The 27,431-nt window shown below is 35.9% G+C and overlaps 1 protein-coding gene across 1 annotated transcript in view; it reads left to right on the forward strand.

Moving 5' to 3' along the window:
* Window positions 1-1,787: 1,787 nt before the first annotated feature.
* The window catches only part of LOC109852705 (protein sickie), a 191,813-nt gene continuing 166,169 nt past the window's right edge, over window positions 1,788-27,431 (forward strand). The window contains exons 1-2 of the mRNA XM_020424121.1: window positions 1,788-1,950; window positions 16,101-16,198. Of these exons, the coding sequence (XP_020279710.1) occupies window positions 16,133-16,198 (66 nt within the window). The 5' untranslated portion in view covers window positions 1,788-1,950; window positions 16,101-16,132. The remainder of the gene's footprint in view (window positions 1,951-16,100; window positions 16,199-27,431) is intronic.

Raw genomic sequence — 27,431 nt, forward strand, 5'->3', positions numbered from 1 at the left:
AAATAATGCGGTTGCTGTGATTCATTCGCTCGTCATTCGTTTCGTTTCGTACGGTTTTGCTAATTTAATGATTTTGATCGATTTCTCTCTGATTCGCGAGGTTCATCTGACTTTCTCGGATCTTGCGAATTTATTTTTTAAACAAATGATGTATAAACGTATATGTTCGTTTCTTGTTCCCGTCCCGTTATTTTTAATTCTTTAAATAAATGTGTATATCGTATTAAGCATGTGTCAGTTTACGCCGATTTATTACGGTAGTTCATAAGTTTTTAAAAACGTGATTTGCGCCAAATATTAAGATGCGTCTCCCTTTGAATCTATTTATATATATATATTATATTATATTATATATTATTCTATATTATTATTATATATTACACACACATGCGTATTATATAGATGTGGGTATTCGCACAATGGACATGTCTTATATCGATATCACGCGACTTCATTCTCACTGTGTGACGAGTCAGCTACACGTGTGACGTTCGTTAACTTCGTTTGTGATTTGATTGCAAGAATGAAAAGAAAAAAAGAAAAAGAAAAAACAAAACCGTGCAACAGTGTTTATATACTAGTATTTTGCGACACGCAGCAATTGTATGGTTTATTCTCCTAAAATTACATACTATGCAAATATGAGTAATAATAAAAAGTTCCAATAACTTTTGAAACTGTTTGTTAAATGTTTTACTCACATACACACACACACACATATATATATATATACACACAAATATCAGATTAATTTATTTCAATATAATTACGCAATAATGTTGTGATGTAAGGACACGCAAACGTTGTGTACACAGACAGACAGCCCTCCGACACTTCAATATATTCGTACGATAATGTTAATTAATTATACATGTATATCTACACACATTTAGTTTATTTAAAATTTCGGTTTTTATTATTCGACGTTTTATTTACCATAGATTTTTATCAAGATGGATGTAATTTTCTCTTGCTTACATTACAGCAAGCAAGGTCTGTGTATACATTTTATTATGCAATTGTACAATTAGTTGTATCAGAGTTCGGCGTTCGTGCAATGCTTGACGGCACTAAAGTTACTACTTAATTAATATATTCCAATTATTCGCGAGATTCTTAATGACAAATATGCGTATTATCATCATCATAATTATCATAATTATCATCATCATCATCATCATCATCATTATCATCATCATAAATGCACTTGCATAAATATTTAATGTACTGCCGCTCTCCGAAGCTTATTATATTTATATATCGAAACACAAATATAATTATATGAAATTTCACACGTCCACTTTTCGGATCTACACATGTCATTTTACCCTCCATTTCCGCATTCATTTTTCCATCTATGTACGTATAAACATTATGTCAAATATGTATTTAATATTACAAATGCTGATTGTATACAGTTTTGTTAATTTATTTCACTATATAAATTTTTAGAACGAGTGCAAACATTACACAAATAATAAAAATACAAATTGATGTAAAATAGACCGAGTCCGCAACGTTTGCGCACGCGCGGGGAAGCCCCCTCCGTCCGTCGTTGTTGCGCGCGGCGCGTCAGTACGGTTTGAGCATTGCGCGGAATTGTAAGGACGTCGCGGCGCATCGCGACGCGTGTTAGCATTGGATCCGTCGCGGCCACGGCGAGGGTGGCCGTGGTTCCGCGTTTCCCCTCCACCTTACCGTATTCGTCGCCTCGCGTATTACGATCGGAGAGCGCGCGTGGCGCAGTCGGCGCTCACCACTCGTCGTCATTGGTTCGAACGGTGTGGCGCGCGATTCCGTCCCCTAGTCGCGTTACATCAAGAGCGCGAGCCGTCTATTTCGCGACATATCTGTTTTACAAGTGTTTTTTTTTATGTGACCATGATACATATCAACGACGTGTAGATTCGCGTAGGACACGCGTCAGTCGCGACTCCACGCTGAAATCGGGTGAGTCTCATATGAAATCTGCATTTCGATGACAATTGCGTTTCAAAGTTTGTTTCGATAATAAAATTGTGTAATGGCGTAAAGATTTTGAAAAAAAAAAAAGATTAGTTATTGTCGTGTCGAAGAGAGAAATCGTGTAAAATTTTGCAAACCTCAAGATGATGTGAGTTCGAGATAGAAAGTCACGTGATCGCGCCTAGTTCGATTCTTAATTTTTCTTCACGCGCGACTAACTTCATTCTATTGAGCAAGTCTAGCATCTTAGATCATCGTAATGATAATAAATAATTTTTTTACAAAAAGATTATAATATAAATTTACAACGCGCTTCAGCATCTAAAGTAATCAATTTTTAGTTTAATTATATGAATATATCTTATGAATATATATTATATGAATATATTAGTTTAATTATATGAATAAATTTTTTTTTTTTATTGACGCACCGAGAAATCGTTCTTTTGTTACATTTATATTGACTGTGTTGATTGCTCGTTTCGGCCATTACGCCATTATTTGAATAGAAAACTACGTTGATTACGTCATTTTACGTCGTGCGCGAAAATGGCAATTTTTCAAGCTCAAATATTAACTCTCCGCACTGTATTGCGTTTTTTTTTTTACATTCAAACCAAATTGACAAAAAACTCACTTTCGCGTACAATAACACGATATAACGTAATAATCATAACCGAGAATATCATGCAAGAGTGCTAAATTGGATGTCGTATTATCTGGGTTTTTCGTGCAAAATTTACGGTTACGAGAAAATATATCGATTCGTTGCGACTCCGCATTTTTTTTGGCGACAGAACGTTTGCGAGACTTCGACGCGCAGTTTATATACGAACGCATGTACAACATTTTGTACAAAGACGCAAACTGTCCGAAGAATGATTACTGTGATTAATGTGAGACACGAGACAGTTTTATACGTCGAAAAATTATTCGCTACATCGAAACACCTGCCGGTAATTATTATCGGAGCGTAACGGTATATTTTTGTGATACATTTACGCGTTGTCGCCATTGCCGCTAGAACTTCGCGCTCAAATGCCGTTTAATGTTTTGTCTGTTTAAAAAATTGTTTTTTGTGTACATTGTCGTTACACACAAGAACGTGTTCTAAAGTCTTTTGGATTCTTCGATTTTATATTAATTTATACCGTTCGCACGCGGATTCAATGTTCGCGCTCGTTTCAACTGCAAATTTCACTTATTCCAAAAATGTTTTAAAAAAGTTTTACACGTTTTACTCTATTAAAATAGTTTTTTAAACAGAGAAGTAAGTTTTCTAAACAAGAGAATATGAGATTTTTATTTTTCTATATTTATATTATGATATATAACTTTTGAGAAAGTTTTCTTTAAAAAAAGAAAAATTGTGGAATAAAAGATTACAAAAGTATTTTGCTTTTGCCTGCGGGAAAAGTTGCGTCAACCAGAAAATATGGCTTTCTGTATTATTATTTTTTCACCGAAATAAAGATGTCTTTATCATCTTCGCGTATTATAATTAACCAACTGGAAGAGACTGATCGCCAAATTTGGCAATTGTCGGCCGATGTGCTTTTGGAGCGATGCGGTTGCATAACGTGTAGTCACATAAACGCGCATATTACTGAGCCTCACTGTGTATATACATTAATCTGTCGCATAACCGAATTCCTTTCTTCCGTAAGTTTTGGCGTTTTTTTTTTTTTTTTATTATCAGAGAAAATACGCGTGGAGAGATTTTTGCGAATTTCGAATAAATCGTTATTTGAAGTAAATGCAGGCGAAAGAGTAAGACACGTTCACAATTTGACGATATTTAACTAATTTTTTATCCAGTATTTATTGATTGTGAATACAAAAATTTATTGCTTAAATAAAAAAAAGCATATTTGAACGCAAACTTCGGCAATAAAGCGAGCGAAACGTGTGTTGTTCGGTGACCCAAAAGGGTTACGAACTATATAGGACGCGCGTTTATTTTCGCACGTTGATGGTTAGCATAAACACGAAACAGAGTAACACTATCTCTGTTCCGGTGCGCGTTTTCTCTTCAGTTCCAAAACGATGTATGTTCATTATATTCGTTTGCGCCGTTCCACCTTGTGAGATCGAGGACGCTTACGATACTCCGCGATTCATTCTCCGGCACTTGAGGCGACGAGACATTTGATATATGACCGGTACGGTCGTAAATCGAGGGGAAAAATATAGCACGTAAACAAGTAGCAATTAATTTTTGCAAAATCAGTGTATATTTTTTTAAGAGAAATAAATATTACTATTATTTTACCGAATTTTGCAAATCCAAAATTTTAAAAATCGAACATGTTAGTTTACATATTAGATTGCAATAAAATGCCAAAAACATATATGTATATATATATATATATATGATAACAAATTGTTTGCAAATAAATAACTAAAATATCTAGTTTTCGTCGAACAAATTATCCGCATCAACAATGAATATTCGCGATCGCGTACGCGCGCGCGTTGAATTTTTTGGTTTTAATTTCTCCGCGTCTTTTTCAGTCTGCGTCAGTATTTTTCACCCTTTTCGTCCGCAGTTTTTCCACGTCACTGACGATCGAGAATCGTCATGTCAATCGGCGCGTTATTAATTATCTCACGTGTTTGATCAGAGAAGAGGGCGAGAGACTCTGTTCTTCGGGGATCATTAATCTCTCGCACGTTTTGTCGAACGTAATAGGCGACGATCTCTCGTGATAATTAAAGGAAAACATCGCTTAGCGCGTTTCCGACTCAGATTACACAAAATTGACCTATTAACTCACATCAAAGCTACAGAAAAAGTGCATAATTCACTTGAGAGATTAAATAAATATATACATTAGTACAATTTTTTTTGTTTTTTTATATATTTTATACCTGTATATATTTTTTAATACATTTTTATATTTTTTTCTATATATAGTTTATTATTTTTATATTTTATTACTTTTATATATTTTATGTTTTTTTACAACTTGATTAAAATAAGATGGAACAGAATAAATATTACATAAGCTATTATTACATAAATATACAATGTAATTATAACTGATCACATTTGCTGATCATATTCGTCTTATGTATCTAAATGTAAATTTTATCGCGAGACATCTTTTTGCGGAAAAATTTGTTTCGTCACGTTATAATCAAAACAAGTTGCAATTTTCGACTACTGAGAAAGAGAGAGAGAGAAGGAAGAAGACACGATCTTCCGGCTTGGGCGTTTAACGCATCGGCGATAATTTGTTGGGCCTCGAATATTGTGTTTAGGCAGAGCATGGCGTGCTTAGCGCACATATTTAACGGCTACGCATTAAACACACTACCGCTGATGAATGTCCTGACATTCGTCTGTGGCATAATTATCAGAGTACTCCGATCTCTCCTCCTTCGCTACTCTCCTGACGTTTCTTTGGGATTCCGACCCGTTATGAAACATTTATTGGAATCGTATTGTACTGCTTTACGTCTATGCACGATCTATTTTTATTATTATACATTTTAACTATTTAGTAATTTGAAATTTAAATAATAGAATTGCACAGTTTCTTTAATTTGATCTATTAAATAAGAAATTTTCACATTTCGCGCAATTTTTCACTGGTCAAACTTCGATTTTCTCTCTTTCTCTCTTTCTTTGTGTTATACAAGTGTTATTTGACTTTTGAAAGACTGGTAATCCTGGACAAGGTAGCGCGTAGACTACAACAAAATAAGCGATGTAACAAAGATTTAGTAACCGCAGAAATTAGGTGGATCGTGTATCACCGACGGATATTATCTCAGTGTACAGCACACGCGCGGTGGTGCACGTCCCCATAAATGTGTTGAACATCCCCGGGCGTTATATAGAACTAACGGGATTCTTGCGGCACGAATTGTGCGGACCTAGCCAAAGGTTACGATATTCTATCCTGACAGCGATCATTACCCACACATAATTACATTATACGTGTACGTGTGTGTGTGTGTGTGTGTGTGTGTGTGTGTATGCGCGCGTCTTGTTCTGTACATTTTCTTTCCATGTCTTCGTAACATTCACAGGAAAAACAATTTCGACTTAAAATACTGAAGTTGTGAAATCATCGCACGCAGCATTGTTCAAGTTGAAGCGAACGAATGAAGACGCCCGATGATGGTGAAATCTATTTGTAAGTGGGATTTGTAAAGTACCGTGTGTCCGATAGCACTTTAAACGCGAGATAGAGAGCGCGCGAGCGCCTCGGTCTTTTATTCTATCGGGGAATTGACGACAACGGTGTATATCTGTAATGAGACACATAAACAATGGTGACAATGCTGTTCCTCCCTCTTTCGTGTGTCAAAGATAAACGAGCGAGCTACCGGCACTTTACGGGCCTCATAAAGCGATAAAGACATCCCGTATATACACACACACACACACACACGATGCGCACTATAGGTAAGCAGTATCGCGCAGATGTCGGACAGCACAAGATTCTCGCTTACATGTAAAGATCGGCGCTAGCTCTCTCTCGGTCTAAAAAATCAAATGTGTTTTTTCTCTAAATCAAAGCTACTTTTCCGAGAGATTACAAATTTATTTAAATCTTTATCTTCAAAAAAAAACACAAGAAGTTACGAAGAAAAATTAAAGCGAGAAAAGCAGACAAAAATTTGTTTGTTTGTTTTTTAAGAAGTTATTATTACAGAATCTTATACAGGCAACTTCCGTATAACACGATCGTTAGGTTCCTAAAAACATACCGTGTTACGCGAAGTCGTGTTATACGAAACAAAAAACAGAAGTTTTTTTTTAGTAAGTTCCAAACATTAACAAAATTACACTATTATATTTTCTTTTGTAATCATCAGAAATATTTTTGAAGATGGGTTTTTGAACTTGAACCGCGTTAGCGTTCAAGTCATTTTTATATCGACGTTTCATGAACATTTTAATTCACTTTATCAGACTTTCAAGAGCAGCTTGATACTATAGATAGTACCGTAGATAAATCAATACTTTTTAGATTTTCTTCAAATATCTCCAATCAAAAACAAACAAGAAAAACACAAAAATACTTCTTTCTTTAATTTTTCAAGTCAGTTGAGACTAAACAGAAATTGATTGATTCAATTATTACTAACCTATGAATATCTCATCTTTTCTCAATATTTGATTTTATTCAATTTTGCGTAAAAAGGCACTACCGTGTCTTTTGATTTACAATATTAGACACTGCCCTTCTAAAACTTTGATAAAGCGAACTGAAATATTTACGAAATGTCGGTGTAAAAAAATGACACTAACGCGGTTCAAATCCACAAAAACCATCTTCAGAAATTCTTACAACACATCGCAAGAGCATCAAACTTCAGATATCAAAAATATGTTTAAATAATTAAAAATATCAATTAATCACACGTATATATTAAATATATATATGTTAAATACAATATATATATATATTTATATATATTTATGTGTGTGTATATTAAATAACGCGTGTGCTATTTTTTTCTTTTTTATCACTACTAAGAACCATTAAATGAAAGCGTTTTCTTTTTACCAAAATCATTTACGAAGTTCTCTCTTGAATTTTACGTTTTTTTTCAATGGAGATCTTATTTAGATTTTATCTGTATTTAGAAAATAGAACTTTAATTCTTTAATCGTGGTGGAGCAAAAACCGTGTCGTAAGAATGCCGTGTTACACGAGAATATATTACTGTGTACTTTTGTACAAATTCTTTCACTGAAAAAAGTGCAAAATTCAAGAAAGAGAACTACTTTTACAAGAGAACGGATGTATGTTGAAACTTCGCGCGCGAAACTACAAGCATAGCCGCGCGCATGCATTTTGGAGTTCTTGGTCCTGCAGGGAGTCTGTTGAATAACGCCGAAGTTGTCAGTTAGGTATATCATTATTATCGAAGTCATTATTATTTAGAAACTGTCGTGCAATTTGCTCATGATGAGTTTACCTCTGGGGAAACGGAAGAGATAACGGGAGAGGCCAAAGGGACATTCGACGGGGCTTGCGTCGCGTGTTATGTGACATAATCGCGGACTGCTCGGACTACAAAAGCTATAGGCAAGGTAGCTTCTAATTTACTCGCTCTGGACATGTTTTAACAGGTATCTTGGGACAGAGTTTACTTGTAACGGCGCACAGTTTAATGTATCACTATCAATATTCCGTATCAGAAGAAATTATCTTAATTTTTTTCGATCTCTCTCTCTCTCTCTCTCTCTCTCTCTCTCTTTTTCACGCTATATCAAATACAATATATTTTATTGCAAATATAACGAGAGATTCGATTCTTGCGTCAGTGAATTAATTTCGGAGCGCGAATTAGCATTCGAAAAATAATTTTTAAGCAAAGTAAGTAATTTTAAATTAAATTTTAAATTAAATTTTTAAATTAATTAAATTTTACATTGGAATATCGCGCATTAGAACCGGTTCTCACGATCTTTCTTAGTTAATCAGCTTCAAAGAGATTTGCTTATTTGATTTATTACAAATATATTTACAAAAAACATCGAAAAAAAAGATAAAATATGATGTACGAGTTGCATGGAATAAAAGAAGAATTTACAGAGTTTACTCGATTGCAATTAGTTCCTCTTTTCTCTCCATTAGAGCGATCGAATCATCTAAGTGCGTGCTGTGTGCGAGATCGAAATCGAGACTGACTAAATAGGGTGGAGAAGGAGAAAGGCACGGATGGAGATAGTTCAGTGGAATTCATTAGAGAAAGCCCTGTGTTTCGCAAACCGTCAGAGCATCGGAGAGTTGGCTAAAGGGTGTCAAATCAAATTTCCCCACGGGGGGGCTGACATCCGGCGCGCGCGCGCGAGTCTCAATTCCCCTCTTCTCTTTTTTCACCCACTCGTTTTTTTTTCGTTTTATTTTTGCGTTGCTCACTCTTTCTCTCTCTCTCTCTCTCTCTCTCTCTCTCTCTCTCTCTTTCGATACACTGATTCCACCACCCTCTCGAAGAGGTCACCGACGGTTAAATAAACCTCGAGGTCCTGTGAGCAGACCTTTCTGCGAGCAGGAAGAGGAAGCAGGACGAGATTGGCTGCTGGGTTGTCTTCTCGCGCGTGTAGGGCCCTACGTAGATAAATGGTGCGCTATGTTGGACTTCACTGATAGAGATATTAATCTTTCTCAGAGCGTTCTCTTTCTTCTCTTCTCTCTTCCTCTCTCTTTGCCGTCGTGCTCTCTGTTATCTATCTCTTTCTCGTGATATCCTTTTGTCTCGGTGTCCTTTTTCTGTTCCAAATCTTCTTTCTCTTTTCAACGTTGCTCCGTTTTTCTTTCCCCCCCTCTCTCTCCGTTTCTCTCGACTTTCTGTATTCAAAGTTAATATAACAAAAGATGAGAATAACGAGTTTTCATAACTGCAGAAGTTCCTTAATTATTACATTCGTGAATTTATTATTACTGTAATCTTAATACTCTTGAGATTAATGCGGTTTTATGCGCGCATCCTAGTCAAATTGTATCTTTATATTCATTCTATTGTATCTCTCTTTGGACCGCTATGAATTTCTCTTTTCTTTTTTCTATAGTTTTTTTTTTATCTCGTTTTTGTTGCCGCTATGAAAAATGGAATATCATATGTCCATGTCAGAAGGGTGGAAAACGAGACGCGCGAGGGCTCGCAGCTCTGGCAAAAGTCAACTTCCTCCGCGCGAACTTTCAGCTTCGCCACCCCAACGGCATGAAAATAACTCTTGGCCACTCGATGTAGTGCACAGAGTGCTTTTTTTTTTGTGTATTACATCAGTTATCCTCGCAGCAAACGTATCCAAGCGGATTATGTGAGAGGGGTGAAGAGAGAGAGAGACAGGATGAGAGAGAAAGAGAGAGAGAAACGCACATACGTTATCTTCTGGCTCTAAGCCGATATGTACACCAGTAAACAAGGATTTTATTATCCTTTGATTTGTGCAGTTTTTTTTCGGATAGTTCTTTTTTTAAGTTGGTAAAAGATCAATACACTAAAAAATTGTTGCCACAAAAAAACTATGAATCCTCGTTAATAAAATAATACGAAATATGAGAGATAAAAGATAAAGTAAAACATAGCTTTATTTGTTAAGAGTTCTGGGAAAATCTCCTCAAGCGCAACATAAACAAAAGAACATTTGATCAAAATGACACAAATAATAAATAAATAAAAAGATAAAAGTTGAATATGTATAACTAAACTAAATATGTATAAATGAATACTATTGAGTAATATTGAAAAATAAAAAGAAAAAGAAAAAATACGAATAAATAAGAATGAAGAATAAAGATAAAATTAATAAAATAAAATAACAGAAATATAAAAATAATAACAGAAATAAAAATAACTAAAAAAAAGTAATTAAACATCAGATACTACAAATAATTCGCACAATCTTCTTCTAAAAAGAAAGAGAGAGAGAGAGAGTTTAGTAAATGCTGTTGAAGCTAAAGTAAAAAATTCAATTGTGTGACGAAAGCTATATATAATGAAGCTGTACATGTTTTCGTGTTAAATATATTTGTTTTAATATATTTTTCTCTTCTGCTATTCTCTCTGTTTTTCTCTGTGTCAGTATATTAGAAAAGTTTAATATCTTATCTTCTCTGCGTTGTGTGATGCACAATATAAGCTTTCGCGCGAACAATGCTCAGGAGAGTATTGAAACAAGTTTTGTTTTGGCATCATCACGGACAGTTTGAGGGCCAAATTGAATTGTTGTTTCTTTCATTCTTTTCTTCTTTCGTTTTATGCAACAAAAATCCGTTGAGATGTCAAACTGTAACTTTTCTTTAAGACGCAAAAAATAGCTCGTAATTCCTGAAGGGAAGTAGTGTTCAAACTTTTTTCAAACTTAATGCACGAGAGAAGGAGCAAACAAGATTGATATCGACATTTGCTCCGTCGATATTGTTTATTGTTAAATTACAAAGTGTCGATACTGTTAAAAGATCTTCAATTCGCGTACGCGACGTACATACGCTTCGATATTTGTGTACCTACGTGCAGACGAGCATGTGGAAACAATATATAGAGTTCCATGGGGGTGGAGTGCACGGTGTGCCACAGTGCGTGGAATCGTCGCGAAGGTGGGGACAGATCGATAGCATAAGGGGTCCTCCAGACCTTATGGTGCCTCCTCTTCCTCCCCCTCTTTCTCTTCTTCTTCTTCTTCTCCTCCTTTTCCTCCCTGTGTTTCCTCGCCGTCTTGTTTCGGCCCGCGAAATTAACGCGCGTTTTGCATCACGTACTTTGTACCCGAGGAGAAATCGAGGAGAGTCTCCTTAAACGGGGGGAGGACGAGAATGAGAGGGGCGGTAGATGGTTTTATCCTCCCCTTTTTATTAGAGAGAGCCGCGGAAAGCTCGCGGTCGATTTCACGGAATTTTATCTTGTCCGCTTCCGACGTGGTTTTCTTTCAAGGGAAATTACTCGGGACCGTTCGAGTGGAAGGATTGAGACCGAGAAACCGCAAATTGTGCGGACGGCATATGGCGTTGTTGTTTACGCGTGCGAAAATCGATATCAAATGCATGAGGCATACGAAAGTGGAAGAGAAGCGACAGAACGAGAGAGCGAGTGAGAGAGAGAGAGAGAGAGAGAGAGAGAAAGAGGCGGTACCGGCTTTTTTCATTCTTATAACGTGCAGCACTTTACTTCACACGTGCGAGCAAGTACAAAGTGTCGGCTGGGGGAAATATTTAACCCTTTATTGCAGGGGGAGGGAGCTTGCTTTATTACAACATGCTCAATGTTGATTCTGCCGCGCACAAAGAGCAGATTAATGACTCAAAACTCATTAAAACGAATAACTCCCAATAATGCGTGCATAAAAAAAACTTTTTGTTACAGAGCATAATTGTTACAGAAAAAAAGTATTTTTTATACAATTTTTTAAGAAATATACGTTTTTGTATTTCTATACATATTATTTAATATCATAAATACCTCAATTATAAATTATACAGTTATCAATAAATTATAAATAATAATTATAAATTATACAGTTATTTTTCATTTTACATATCTGAAAATTTTGCAAGTTTTACACATAACAAAATTGTATATATATAATTGTATATTATAAAATTTTTACTTGACAAAAGAACATAAGAAACGTAAGAAATTCGCGTTTGTGGTAATCGCGATTTCATGTGTAGTGATTCTGTTTGTACGAGTTGCGAAATAGGGAGGGGATGTGCGTATATGTGTTTGTTGGTCGGATATAGTGATTAAAGCGATACTTCCGGCGGTCGTTATCGAGCCGCAAAGATAACATCGCGGCTTTCGATCACTGTCAGAGAACGAGCGCTTACCAGAGGAGCAACTCCGTACTCCGATGTGTCGTCGGAACGCGCGACAAACCCTTTCCCAAGTCTCGGTGGTTCTCTCCCTCTGCTTTTCTATGAAAGGCAGCGTGATGTCGCGCTAGTTATAGATGAACAACCACCATCAACCAACCACGATGGACGAAGAATAATTAGCGCGAGCGGGTGGAAGAGGAAATTTTGTCTGGGAGAATGATAAGACCCGGGGTGATAAGGAACTCTTAGGGAATTGGACGTGGGAGATTTTCGGTGAAACATAGCTCTCGGGCTAAAGAGAAAAATACGATAGCGGATTTTAGGGGTGGAAACGCGGGAAAAAAAATATCCTACCTTCTCTCTCACTAAGTTTGTGTATATTTGCCAATAATCTGAAAAGTGAAAATTTCATAATATGTTTATGCTCGAGAATTCTCTTTGAATATTTTATACATTTTTTTTTATACGAAACTTATAAAATGAGAATATAACACAAGAATTAGAAGATTCTAATTGTAAGTTAAACACGTTAAATAAATATACTGGCCATAAAGAGCTTACGCGCAATAAATTTATTAACTAATTAAAATTTAACCTTTCGCTTTGGGTTTTTGTCAGAAAATAAAGAAACAGAGCGTAAAGTAGATAGCGAAAGTAGTAATATCACATTGCTGACGGCTTTCTCAGGTTCTCTTCCTCCAAAAAGTGACAGTCTTATCACATGTCACTAGCTAGTGTACGATGAAATATGTTCACTTTGTCACAAAATAAGGTTCCCAAACATCCCCGTTTATTAAAACAAAAAACCACTACCGCAACGACGCGTGCGAATCGAAAAGACATTGTTTTAGCGGCTTCCTCAGGCTCTTGTTCCAAAAGATAACGGTCTTGTTATATGTCAACGAATATTATACAAACAAGTATGTTCAATTTGCCACAAAAGAAGATCCCGGAACGTTTTCGTTCATTAAAAACAAAAAAAAAAACTACCACCGACGCGTGCAAACACGGTAGACCCTCGTATAACACGGATTCGTATATTTGTTCGTTCAACACGGGTTCTTTTATTTTTAAACATGTGTTTCCAAACATATACACAATCCACATTTGTGTACAACTTACGTGACTCGTATAACACGGAACTCATCTTTCATGTTATACGGAGGCTTACTTTATATCATAATTGCATTACTATTTCTGTGTGTTTTGTGAGTTCTAGTTTTCCTATAAACAGAAACTTGGTTTTTTGAAATACACAAATACAACCAGAAATAAAATAAATTTCATTATATTATTTCAACATATATTAATCGATAACTTTGGTTACTCTGAGCTTCGCAAAGCTCAATCTGCGTATTTATACAAGAAAATAAATAAATAAATAAATTTTACAATCAATAAATAACTAGCATTCACAGTGAGGAAGAAAAGTTAGTTATATATGAAAATAATTTTTTATTGCAGAACGTTCAAGATTTTTGTTCGACTAATCGAACTTGCTCAATCGAGGGCACGAATGAAGAGCCAAGGTCTGAGAGAGAGATAGATAGATAGATAGAAAGTAACGTAAGGTCGTTAGTTTCCGGTCGAACGTGCTCGCAGCACCAGGGAGGGACTCCCAGTTGGTCACGATGTACGGGGTGTTCTGTCTGTACTGTCTAATGAGCCTCGACGCCGGACTCCCATGATACTCGGTGTATTTTAATGCACTTCCCGCCGCTACCGGCAACTGCCGTCGTATTATATCGCTATAAACGGATTAATGGCATGCCGGATGATTAGTTACGCCATCAGCTTTATGGTCCTACGGGTTACGGCCCCAAGAAGAAACTAGTAACCCTTCGCGAATCTTTACATCGGACGAACATAAGCATGAATTTTTGCCTAAGGTCTAGATGGTACATTAAATGCATAAAAAATTGTTTTCCTGTTCAATTTTTAATTAAATATTAGTTTATTGAATTAAAATTCTCTCTCTCTCTCTCTCTCTCTCTCTCTCTCTTTTAACTTAAGAGATGTAAACAGCAACGTAAACCGAATCTCTTTGTGCTAAATGCAGAAAAGGTAAAAAAATTCCGAATTCCCGAAATTCCGTTGGACTTTGGAGGTCACGAGGCGTTATCGCGGGTGTTAGCTATCGATCGCAATAATGGCGAGCGGACGCGAGAACAATCGTAATCGCGGATGATCCGCGACTACGCGTGAGTACGGTGTGTCCATTTGTCGCGCATTAACGATGTTTATGCTTGCAGCCTACGGGGACAGCCGGGCTTGCATCGTTAATCACCGACGAATTCACCGTGATTAATTATGCTTTTCGCTCGATTAGCTTCTGCTCTACCTCCGCTCGAGGCTTCGATCTCTCTCTCTCTCTCTCTCTCTCTCTCTCTCTCTCTCTCTCTTATCTCTTGTTTTTCTTTTCTTATACATTTTCTGTTTCACAATAATAATAAATATTTTTTAAGTTTTCTGACTTATTCCATTACAAAATAAGATGATAAGATAGGCCAATGGGAGCACGTTAAACAGCCTCGGAAATCAAAGTTACTTGATAAAAATTTGTGTGTCAAGAATATTCTCATGTTAAACCACAGTAAAGACGTAAAATAAAAAATCTCGACGAACACTACACGTGATTTTAACGGTACAATGACATAATGGGACTGTTCCGTTTTAAATAAAATATTGTCGAAGAAAGAGAGGAAGAGAGAGAAAGTGAAAGAATACAATTTTCGGTGGACGAGGAAAATAGCTTTCGCGAGCGACGGTTCGTGCAGTTTTCTCGGAAAAATGTCGGCGGGAAACGGGGTGGATCTCGAAAGAGAGATCGAGTTAGGCAAGGAGGGAAGGAATCTCCATCGTCCTCCCTTCAACCGGATGTGTCATTTGGTACCTGAGTCACGTACCTTTTCGTATTGACAGGGCGACCAGCAGCCAACCAGGAGGCCTTCATTCTGCTGCTGCCTTTCCTCACTGTACGCAATTCTCGATTTGGGATTTCAACATCTCGAAACAATCGTGAAGATTACTCGATGTAGTTTATTGTAATTAAATGCTTTGACAACACTTAGAAATTTAACGAAATGTCCTTAAAACAGTAAAGAGTAGGATAGAAAATAAATTGTAGGTTTTAAATTTTATAGGCTAGTTTTACGTTTTTTGAAATTTAAAATGTAAAATAATAAACAAAATAATATTCTTTAACATTTATACGTATGTTTACGTATAAATATATGTACGAAAACAAAATTGACCAGGCAACCAGAGTTCACCGGTGTGGTAATGATTAATTTATTGTAAAAGTAAATTTATACTTTTATATAAAAATAGAACATTTTATTTTGATCATCTTCAGCCAATCTAAAAATATTACAAATATACTTTTCTTGAAATTATTTATTGAAACTTGTTTTTCATTAATTTAATTACAAATTACATTTGTCCAAATTCTCTACAAAAATATTAACAAACATAGTCTCTAAAAATAAAATTTAACTATATAATTTTGTCTGAGAATTTTCTTTAAATATTTTATATGAGTTTTTATACGAAAATAATAAAATAATTTATAACACAAAATTTCCCTAAGTATTACAGAAAAAATACTCTATGTGTTACAGAATATGTTTATTTTAGATAATATAGAAGTTTAGATAATACATACACAAGAGAGAGAGCCCGTACGAGGAGTTTTATTTTAGATACGAAAGATGGATAATTAAATATTCTTTCTAATTAATATTTTTTTAAAACAAATTAATAATGAAATTAAGGCTTATGTAGTTTCAAACTAACTAAATATAATAAATAGCTTATTTTTAATTGTTTTAACTAAATGTTTTGTTGTTGCAGGATTTCGGGTGTCTTGCAGTGATGGTACAGCGATGAGCCTGCAGGCTCAGGCTCCAGCCCAGCGCCCTGCGAGGTTCTCCCCTCAGGAGACCGTTAAGGTAAGTTTTTATCAATGATTCTCGAGACGACGAAAGACAAAATAAATGTTACTCGTAGTATTTTACATTACATTTTAATATTTTACAAGACCTACAAGATTGTTTCGGTTTTATTAGTTTATACGCGCGCGTTTTATTATTTGAAAATTTGTAATGAAAATCGTGTCGCAAAAGTATCTCTGAACATATAAATGCGACGAATTTGAGACGAGTAACATGTATGTTGCTTTCCTTCCACACGAGCGATAATTAACAGCGAAATTCTCTTTCTCTCGGCGCTGTAATAATGTTGCCGCATATGAGTCACGACACCTGTTTGTCATCTATGTGTAGAGTTAAACCTTTATGGCTGACTGTACGCAACTTATATCACTTGGCATCCACCTCACAAAGAGAAAAAGAAACTAAAACAAAGAAATGTTTTCAGGATTTGCAACAATAAATAAGCAAAAAAAAAAATGAGTTTATTATATGATACTTTTATTTATTTATTTTCTTTTAATCCGCGCGTCTTGATGCGATTTTGGAGATAGCTTTTATAGTCCACATTTATTTTTGTGTTAATGTATTTTGCATCATTATTCTTCGTTGTATGCATATCTACATCGAGAGTGACAAAACTAAGCTTTTCTCCAGAATTTAATTAATTAATTAATTAAACCCTAAATAAACAAAAACAATTAGCGACTTTACTAGCTGACAAATTACTAATTACTTTTTATTAACAGCTTATTTGTAAATCTATTACATAATATACTTATTTATGAAGAGAAAGAGATAGAAGTGGCCACAGCAATAAATATTTGCGTAATTTTTTACGAATGCTCACTTTTTGCTTTAATAATTATTTTAATTAATATTTTTTCTCGTACAGTTCTCTTTCTTTGTTGTACAAAAGAAGATCCTTCTCGTGATCGCAGATAATTTTCCGCATGGATGCTCGCTCGTGTCGCTTCCTCTTCAGCCTCTTTCTCACTCTCTGACTTGCTGACGTCATTTCGGTGAAGAACCTCATCAAATAGGGTAGATGTAGGTGACAAAAGGCGCTTGTACATTAGGATACTGAGGGCTCTTAGTGAAATTTGATCTCGTGGAATAGTGTTGTGGCGATAAACCAAACTGTCATAACGCGAAATTTATTCAATCGTAAAAACACTAAAACATCCAGCAGCTGTTGATCACAGCATGTATGTTACAATCATTACGACTCTACAATAGTGTAACGTATGATCAGTAGTTTTTTAAAAATATTTTGCCAAATACTTTTGGTAATTAAAAATTTATTAATTATCGCGGATTATTGCTACATTATATAACTTATGACTTGAATTTTTTTTCATACTTTTCGCGACCAGATTGATCAAAGATGAAAACTTTACGAGAGATTGAAAACTTAGCTCTGCGCGTGTTGAAAAAATAGAAGATGTACAAGAAACACTCGGGGTTTGTGTGGTGAGATTCTGAGAACGTAAGCCAATTTGGCGCGTGCTAACCCTCCATCCTCTGTTCCTTCCGTCTTTTCGTATAAAGCTCTATTTACACTGTTAGTTCCAACGATGATATCCCATCATTAATTTTTGTCAAATATTCTTTCTGCTTAGGTTAAGAAAAAAAATAAACTACTTAAGATTTGAAAAATCCAAAACATAAAACGTTAGCACATTATTTACACGTTGCAAACGATAAAAATCGTCTGTTTCAATATTTTTGTTTCTCAGAGAAGGAAAAAAAGAGAAAGAGAGGGAGAGATTCGTTTATTTATTTTCTGTAGTTATATAATTTAAATTAGTTTTCTCTTCAAATTGCGTGATTTCTCCTGGTGGAAGCGAGTTGTGTGTGTGAGATGAGCTTAAGTTTGCGTATCATCGCGGTGCACGTTAAGTTAGGCGTTGTATCTTTAATTATCTACGCGTTGCTTGAGGGACGAAGGAGGACCTGAGGGATGCTGCGAGAATCACCCAGAGGGTTCCAAAATGGTATCATTTTGTCCTCATGGCCGGGGCGTGGCTCTCTCCTTCTGATCATCAAAAATCTCTTCCTTTTGCGCCTTTTCTCTTTATCAAGTATTAGACACGAGACGTGTTATAACGTTCAATTAACGTAAGTCTTCAAAATTGAATTACAACTTCAACATTAACAAAAAATTAAAAATTCTTTTCAAAAATTACAACAAATTATTTTATTTACGCGCGTGTGTATATTCCTACATGTATATCTTTAATTCCTGAAGGTCCTAGTTTCGGAAACCACCCTTCGGAATTTAGCGGGTGTCAACGCGGAAGTTATTGCGGGAGGGACGAAGAGGGAAGAGGAGTTGTGGAAAGAGTAGTCGGCTTGAGGGTTGAGAACTCGCAAGAGAATATCCTTGGGGGCGTATTTCGCGAGCGCGGTCACCCAGGCATCGATTAGCCATTTCAGAATCGAGTTGTATCGTTTCTCTCCCTCTTTCTCTCCACCTGTAACATATCACAATTCTCTCTCTCTCTCTCTCTCGCAACATATTGCGCGCAAGCCGGAGAGCGTTTATCGTCGATATCGCGCGAGAATGAGTTCCGAGATATCATCAAGATACGAGATGTGAACCTTCTTTTTGTGAAGCGTCGATTAGGCTTCTTTCAAGGTTATATATATATCGGTCTATCGTTTTCTATTGCGATAATTGAGAATGAGAGATTTATATAAACCGATAAAACGTACGTGCGAAATATGTTTTTCCGTGTGATTTATATACGAACGCGAGGCACACAGCCCCTTTGCGCGCAGGATTGGACAAGTTTTAACCGCCGAAACTCACGCCGACATCGGCCAACAACCGTGTTGGTAGAACGTCTATCCCGCAGAATTATTAATTAGATGTGCGAGAGAAGCTAATTTACGACCGCGCTATTCCCGAAGGGTGCAAATCCGCGCCGTCCGTCCGTAAGTTTCTCTTCTCGGTGAGAAATAAGATCCCGGCTCTCGCGCGCGTAACATTTGTCTCTTAACGTTATGTAACCAACAATAAGAATCCACGACGATTATCCGGTATCTCTATTTGCGCTCGTTGAGTACTTTGTTATAGATGCCGTGCTATTCTCGGGGATTTGAATAATTTTGCTTTTACGTCACTTGAACAAATCGCTTAAAGGAGTCGCTTCCTAGTAGAAGTTTATACCGTATGCCGAAGAGACATTACGAGACATAAAATCGCGTTCGCGATAAGAGAGCAGCCCCAAAGTTTTTCGCAGTTAAATTTTCCGCGCCCGTGGTCACGTGGCACGATAAGCCCTTAATCGAAGATTAATATTACCGAGCTTCAGTTGGGAGCCCTCTGTGTTGTCACGCATCGCGATTAAGGGTCGACCTTACGTGCCGCCGGCTCCTTTCTCTCTCTCTCTTTCTTTCTCTTCATTCTTTTGTGAGTTTTTAAATCCGCCCAAAGAATAAAAATGATTATCATTTTTTTTTTCTATTCTCCAATTCTCTTTTCTGCGCCAAGTAGAACAAAAAGTTATAAGCTTCCGGTCGTGACCGATGCGACCAGCTAAAGAGCAATCGTAAATCAACGGGCTATTAATTATGCTTAGGGTGGAAAAAGTTTACATATTGCATCTTTTGGATAAGACGCTAATTTTCCCCCTCGTATTAAAGTCGTCGTAAATCGTCTTTACGACGGCTTTATTAGCACGCATGTTTGCCGTCTTCAATGTCGACGTTGATTCTCGTTTTCATTGCGATCGCAAGGAGTTTGTTGTATTAAGACCTTTAATTGTTGCGAAATGTATATTATACGGGAGGATGTTTCATTACAAGCAATTATCTTGAAAATAAAGCATTTTTGGGAAAAATGTTCTACATTGTTGTAAGGTTTTAAGCGACGCAGCAATGTGTGTAATTCTTCCGCATAACAATTTTAATTGTGACCTTGAACAACTTGCTAAGGTCATAGAAAAATTGCTTTAAAATTTTCAAATAAAAATTCTCTATTTTTGAGTACTTGTTCCTCTGTAGCTGATTTCAAGAGCTTTTCAAAACAACTAAAGTTATTTTTTATTACGTACTTGCCGAGTTAAGAGACTCGAAAGTTGCAATATACTTATATGCGTAGCGCGAGTCAATACTTCCGTGTGATATGAGAAAAAATGAAAAGTACGTAATGAGAAATAACTTTATTTGTTTTTAAAAGCTCTCGAGATGACGTTACATGTGCAATAAAATAATTTTTAAAGATTTTTATTTATTAAAATTTCAAAATAATTTCTATATGATTTTAATAATACTGTTACGCGGAGGACACCGCGTATGTGTCGCGGGAGCCGCCTGAACGGCGTGCGCTCGGCGCGACTGTTCGTTGCCGGGCAACCAGCGAGTTGTTGTATTTGAGAGTCGCGAGATCTGTCACGTTGCGTTTTCGGACGGCTTGTCCGTTTTCTTGTATTTCTAATTGAGATTCCATTGTAATAAAGAGTTTAATAGTAAACCGCGCTCTCTCTCATTTCCGCGGACAAGTGCGCGATCGCGGAGACCGGCGTGAGAGCTGTTTCCGACGCCGCGAGCGCAACAATACTGTTCAACATCACACTAACATTGCCATGTAAAGCACCACTTGAAATAATACAACTTTTATATAGAATATTTTTTCAAAACTGCTTTATTTTTAAAATAATTGACTATATGATTTAAAATAAAACACTCTGTATATGCTATTTATAAAATGTGCTCTTGAATATTCGATTTTTTTGAAGAGAGAAAACTTCAACGAATATCAAGTATAAATATGTAAAAGAATCTATCTGAAACATTGAGGCGTGCAAAAGAGAGAAATATAGGAAGTATAGATTTTTTGACGTGACTTCCGGGGCGGCACTCGGTTAATTTGGGGAACGAAAAATGCATGGCACTCGTGACGGCAGTAACTTAAGTTGTCGAACGGTTTAGAATTCCTGCTATTAATTCTTCAACCCTCCCGGAGAAGCTAACAGATTAACGAGCATAAGGGGTGTAATTCAGTACACGAAAGCCTCTTGTTCTAATCGAAATATCGAACACTGACATTTTTATGGTTATATCATTTTCGTTCGTGCTTTATGTGTGCCGCGGTATTTTAATATTTAAACAATGTACAGGAACTTATATATCATTCAATCGAAGAATATGTTGCATCACTTTTTTTTATATCCTCTCTACTATGATATGTTACAGTAATGTTGTGTATAATTGCACAAACATCTGAAAAATATTTAAAGCGTCAAAATGTTTGAAGCACTTAAGAGAAGCACTTGATATTTAAACCAGTATCTACTTAAAATCTTTCCGCAATCAAGGCACAGTCAAGGGTAGGTCTCAAGTGCAATTTATTCTACGGAACACATCTTCGTTCGCGGGAACTACGACGACGCGTGTAACCCTGAGAGAAAGTTTAAGTTCTTTAACCCTGCCACCTCTTAAGAATTGAGAATCGATATCACTGCTGCTCCACCGGAGTTTCTGCAACTTTGTTACGAGGTTTGAAGAACGAAAGGAGAGAGAACGGAGAGAGAGAGAGAGAGAAAGAGAGAGACAGAGAGACACGAAACCTCTAGAGCCGTGCCTCCAGAATTCAGGGGTTTCACGATATTTATGTGACAGCAGCTGTAGGCGCTCCAGCCCCTCTAGCTCTCGGCTGTTTCACGGCACGGCCTGTTCCAAGTTCTAAGCTTCTTCGGAGTTGGATAGCGCGATGGAAGACGCGGGGAAGGCGCGGTAGCGAGAAATATCACTTGTTTGGCGCAAAAAATTGCGCGGTATCTAAAGCCGATCTTAAAAGTAAGGTTTTTTATTGTGAGAAACGTTTGCATGTACGATCCTCATTTTTTCTAATCACATTTTCAACTGCTCTTACAAGTTTTTGTTATGCGTGAATTTAGAAAATATTGTTAAATTAAAATAATTTACTAATTTTATATTATGTTTCATGTTACATTTATTTTTTAAATATTTTTTAAATAATTTTATTTTTGAAACTACAGCAGAAAGAATTTAAGTGGACGCACGTTTAATAAATATTACATGTCTTATAACGTGTCAGCTAGTACGCGATGAAATATGTTCAATTTAGTATTAAAAAAAACCCGAAACATTTCCGTTTACTAAACAACACTATCATCAACATGCGAAGAGAAAAAAGTTGGCGAGTTCTTCAGGTCTTTTTTTCAAAAAGTAACAATCTTGTTACATTGTCAAATAGATATTACACGATAAAATATATTTTACTTTGATACAAAAAATAACCGAAGAAGAGGAGAAATATTTACGTTTTGTAAAAAAAAATCACAGCAACGCGTGCGAATTGAGAAAACATGGCTGGCAGCTTCTTCAATCTCTTGATTCAAAAATTAATAGTCGTATAATACGTGTCAATAAATATTATTGTATATATGTTTACTTTGTTAAAAGGAGGTTCGGAACGTCTGCGTAATAAAACCGCAGATGCTCATATATTCCATTTAAGAATAATGAGGGTGATAATGGCCAGGGCTTGTATCTCGTTTTCATATAATATCTTAGTTTAATGGTCTCTTGTGAAACATAAATTCTAATATGACCGCACGTCTCTTTAGAGGACAAAAAAGAGAGGTAAAAATGTTTATTTTATATTTAGAAATAATTTTTTCGATTAGAAAGAGGAAGCACATATCAGATCTTTTTATCAAGAAACTGATAATATTTTTTGAAAATATTTCAGATATTTTTTGTTGTCACACACTTTGACATTTAACTCTTGATAAGAATAATATTCTAAAGTAACTGTGATATAAAATCAATCTTGTTCTTCATTTGGCTTCGTCGTTTCTACCGATTGTTTCTAACGCGCTTGTATTCTAGTAGCACGTTCAGAGTTTAGCCATGTTCTAAGATAGAACGAACGAAGAGTTTCGATAATCCGGGCGGGTCCCGGCCGCTTGAAGGGGTAAATTACCATTTTGAGAGGTCGAGTGGCCGGTGAAAGTTAGGTGGTTAGGATGAAAACGTGTATATATACGAGTTGATAATGATCTTACAATTTGATATCCGTCCCGCGCGTGGACTGAAGGCGTCTTATTACCGGGCAGGTTTAATTAAGAAACTTTGTCGACTAGTCGAGATAAAAATTTTGGTTAATATATCCGCGTGACTTGCGTTTCTTGCTTTTGCAACGCAATGCAACCTGATGTAATGCTAATTAGCGGAGAACACGGAGTAGATTTGAGAAAAGTAATTAATGAGTAATTAATTATGTGACGAAGTACACGTAAAAAAGACATCACAACAAATGCTAATGTTTGGGTATATCAAGAGATTTTACATTTATTTATTATCCGTGAGACGTGAATGTTCGATTGATAAAGCGCGATTATGCGATCGTTAGTGTTTTTCTCGTCCTTTCTCGTGGATTGAGAATATATTTTGGCCCACGTTGAAAGAGATAGAGACAGATAAGAAAATAGTTTTGCTGTGCGAGTAGCGTGTTGTTAATTTAATTAAAAAACACAATATAATTTGACAAAAAATAATTGACTTGAAGTAAGATAAGAAAAAATCGGTGAAAAGATCTAAAAAAAAAGGGCAGTTTGCGAGGAAGAATAATATCAATTAGTTCATTTTCGAAATCAGGGGATCACAGAAACGTCTCGCGTGTTTCGCGAAAGAACGAGGGGTTCTCATTATATTATCGCCGATCGCGGATACACGGTTATGTGTTATCGAACCTCGGCTCGCGCGCGCGATATGTAACCGGTAACATGCAAAAAACAGTCTGCATGCAAGCGATCGCGAAAATATGCGTGATACTATGTAACGTGAGAAGGGCTAGGAAGACGGTAAAAGCGAAGAAATGGAAAAATTAAATATTCCGTCAGCGGATAAACACACGCGATTGAGATTAAAACGACCTTCTTCATGACAGCGTTGACGTATGCTCATTTCAATCTGTCAACATATCCCCCTCCGATTTTTGCGATACAAAAAGATAGGCACGTTCGTATCGAGAGTAAAAAAATATTTCTAAGATCGTATTTAAGCAATAATTTGTTAGTTATAAAAAAAAAATTTTTTAATATTTTTATATAAATAGTAGTTGATATAACAAAAAAATTGAAAATTTTAATATTTAAAAGTTGAAAATTTTATATTATTATGAGAATTTTATATATTTGTTATTATATTTTTATTAATTATTGAAATGATGTGTTATAATAATTTCGTAATGACGAATTATTAAATTGCGGCGCATGAAAATTTTGCGATGACAGATGTCACGAACAGCTTTAATTAGAATTGTGTTCCGATATTTCGTGATCTTATCACAAGAAGAGAACGAAAGTTTTCAACCTTACTTAATTTAGTCTCTATTATTTAATCGGTCGGAAGTGTCGGGCGTGAAGTCGACGTTGCAGACTTAACTCTCGAGAAAACTCGGGGGAGATTCTGTCTTAATACGATTTCCTCTTTCGTCGCGAGAGGAAAAAGATGCGAACGAGAACTTTCATCGTCGTTGCGTTATTTAACTTTGTTTTTGTAAACGTATAAAAAAATTTTTCCAAATTTGAGCATCGAACGCCGCAGGTACATTCGCTTTCTCGCGATATTTTTTTGTTTTTGGTGCGCGGAACGTGAAATCGTCAGGAAAAACAGCTAGGAAAGCATCCTCTTGAAAGTTTAAAGTCAACTTTCGCTTTTCCACTGTTGATCCACCCTCCGCCCGCTTCTGGTTTCCCTCTCTACGATCGTTCTCCAGGAGTCAAGGTAATGCTCGGCCGCAATAAACGCGGCTTCCGGACAAAAGTTTCGCCGGTGCGGGACGCGCATGATCTAACGGCCACGTGGGAAAATCCGCCCCCCACAAACACCGAACGTGAGAATGCGGTTGGGTAGTTCGGTGGGGTAACAAACTACTATTGCGTTGCAATCGTTCCCGCCGCCACCGTCGTCGTCGTCACCGTACTGGAGAGCTGTGTTTCCGTTTTTTGACGGAAAACGATGTTGCATATCGCGCCGAGTGTTTCCGTCGAAAGAGAAAATAGATTTCCATTACTTTTTTTATGTCCTTGAAAATAGATATCTGCGTTCTCTTGAGGATAGTGTAAGAAAATGATCTGATCTCTTTCTCTTTATTGCCTAGACAATCTTTAAAGAATGTTTGACATATTTTTTAGACGCGTAAGAAAATTATTTCTTCAATACATTGTTTTAAATTTTTTAATAAATAAAAAAGTATATAAATAAATTGCAAGAAGTGAATATTAAGATAAGTTTTAGATAAGTAGAAAAAAGTGAAAATTAAGATTATAATTTTCGTATAATGAAGATAAGAAGCACGCGCAAACATGATATAACAGATAAAAAAAAGATGATTATTAAACAAGTATTTAGGTGGATAATTTTTTTTTACAGAATGATGCAATTTGGAAAAAGCTTGTGCTAAAAATAAAGTATAATACAATAATTTTAGAAACAAAAGAAAGAAATATAAAATAATCGGTTTAATAAAATAGATTGATACAAGAGCAGAACGTGATCAAATATTGAGAGGAAATATTGATAGAATAAAATCCGAATATTTTTAAAATCATACTTTGCAACTTTGAAAACATTTATTATTTATAAAAAAAATCATGATTTTCTCCGAAAATTCGCGAGACGTTCTCGAAAGTAAATCGTGCTGGCGCAAATCGCGTCGTCGGCGCGTTTCTATACATAATTGACGGTTGACAACTTGAACACCCGCGTCGGAATTGCCTCTCGCCCAGATGGCAACGACAATGTCCTCCTCGTTCTTCCTTTTTTTCGGGAAAGCCGCAGGTAGCTCGCGAGGAGGGCGCGGGACAAAAGTTTCCCGACGGCTCGAATTAATGGCAAATCCATAGTGGAATGCTAGCGCTTGGTTTCCACCCTCGCGCTCTGCCAGTTGCCACACAACGCGCCTTCGGGGCTCCATCTCTCGACAGAATTGTAACTCTCGAGCGCTTTGACCTGCGACCGCTACACTGATTTCTGACAACTCGCCGTGTGTTTGCCTTGTGGAAGATACTTTCAACTCACTTATCGAGAAGTTTTCCGCAAATATTTGAGAGTCTCGCCCGCTAAACTTAATCTAAATACTTTTATAAGAAACATCATGTTATTTAGAATCTTATTTGTGAAGAACTTTTGAAATTTACGCAAAAGTATATTTTTGTATCTCTTTCAATTTTCATCGTAAGAAACATTAGTCTTTGTATATTTTAGAAACAATAGTATCTCTTGGAAAAATCATATATTACTCGATGATGTTAAAGGGATTCTAAAGTCTGTCTGTTTTATCGATAAAACTGAATTTTTTGTGCACACTAATTTTTTTTGGCTGTACAAATTGATAAATCCTTTTCTATTAAATTTAAGTACATACAATAAGGAATCGAGAGAGTCCAAATTTATATAACAAAATGAAAAAAAAAAACGTTTTAAAAATTTCAATTTTTTTCATTTTGTTATATAAATTTGGACTTCCCGGATTTTTTATTGTATGTACTTCAATCGTAGAAAAGAATTCGTCGATCTATACAGCCAAAAAAAAGATTAGTGCGCACGAACAATTTAGTTTTATCGATAAAACAGACCACTTTAAGATTTCCTTAATTTTCCTTATTTTTCGTGTGTGACTTGAGGTTAAATTTTATTGCTTAATAAAGCTTTATCTACTGAGAGAAACTGTTTGCTACGGTCGGTAAGATCTTTACTGACCCGGCAAATAGCTGAGGAAATATACCTACCTACGAAGAGTTTACTTATGTAATACCACTGTTTACACACACACACACACACACACATTTAAAAACTTATATTAAATATTAAATCAAAAATTAGGACTTTAGCCGTACTCTGACTGTACTTGCAAAATATATAGTTTTTAACGTGTAAATTACTATACATAGAAAATTCAAGTTGAATAACAATAAAATTCATGTGGAATGCAACTTTGCATTACATATATATGAATTACCCATTTAACCCTCTACTGAAATTTAACCCTAATCTTGTAAACCCTGACATGTCCGATTTTTGCATTAGTTAAAACGTTGCAAAAAATCTGTAAAAATTTATTTATGAGGTTTTATATTTTCAACATTCTAAATTAAGGAAATAACATTAGTTTAGACTATTGTTTTTATTGTTGTTTTCTTTTCTTTAAAAACTATATCGAAAGATATCTCATTTTCACAAATCGCTTGGATAATAAATTCAAAGTTTACAGAAT

This window comes from Pseudomyrmex gracilis, unplaced genomic scaffold (assembly GCF_002006095.1).
Source record: "Pseudomyrmex gracilis isolate BER0280 unplaced genomic scaffold, ASM200609v1 scaffold_33, whole genome shotgun sequence".
Classification (NCBI taxonomy): Eukaryota; Metazoa; Arthropoda; class Insecta; order Hymenoptera; family Formicidae; genus Pseudomyrmex; species Pseudomyrmex gracilis.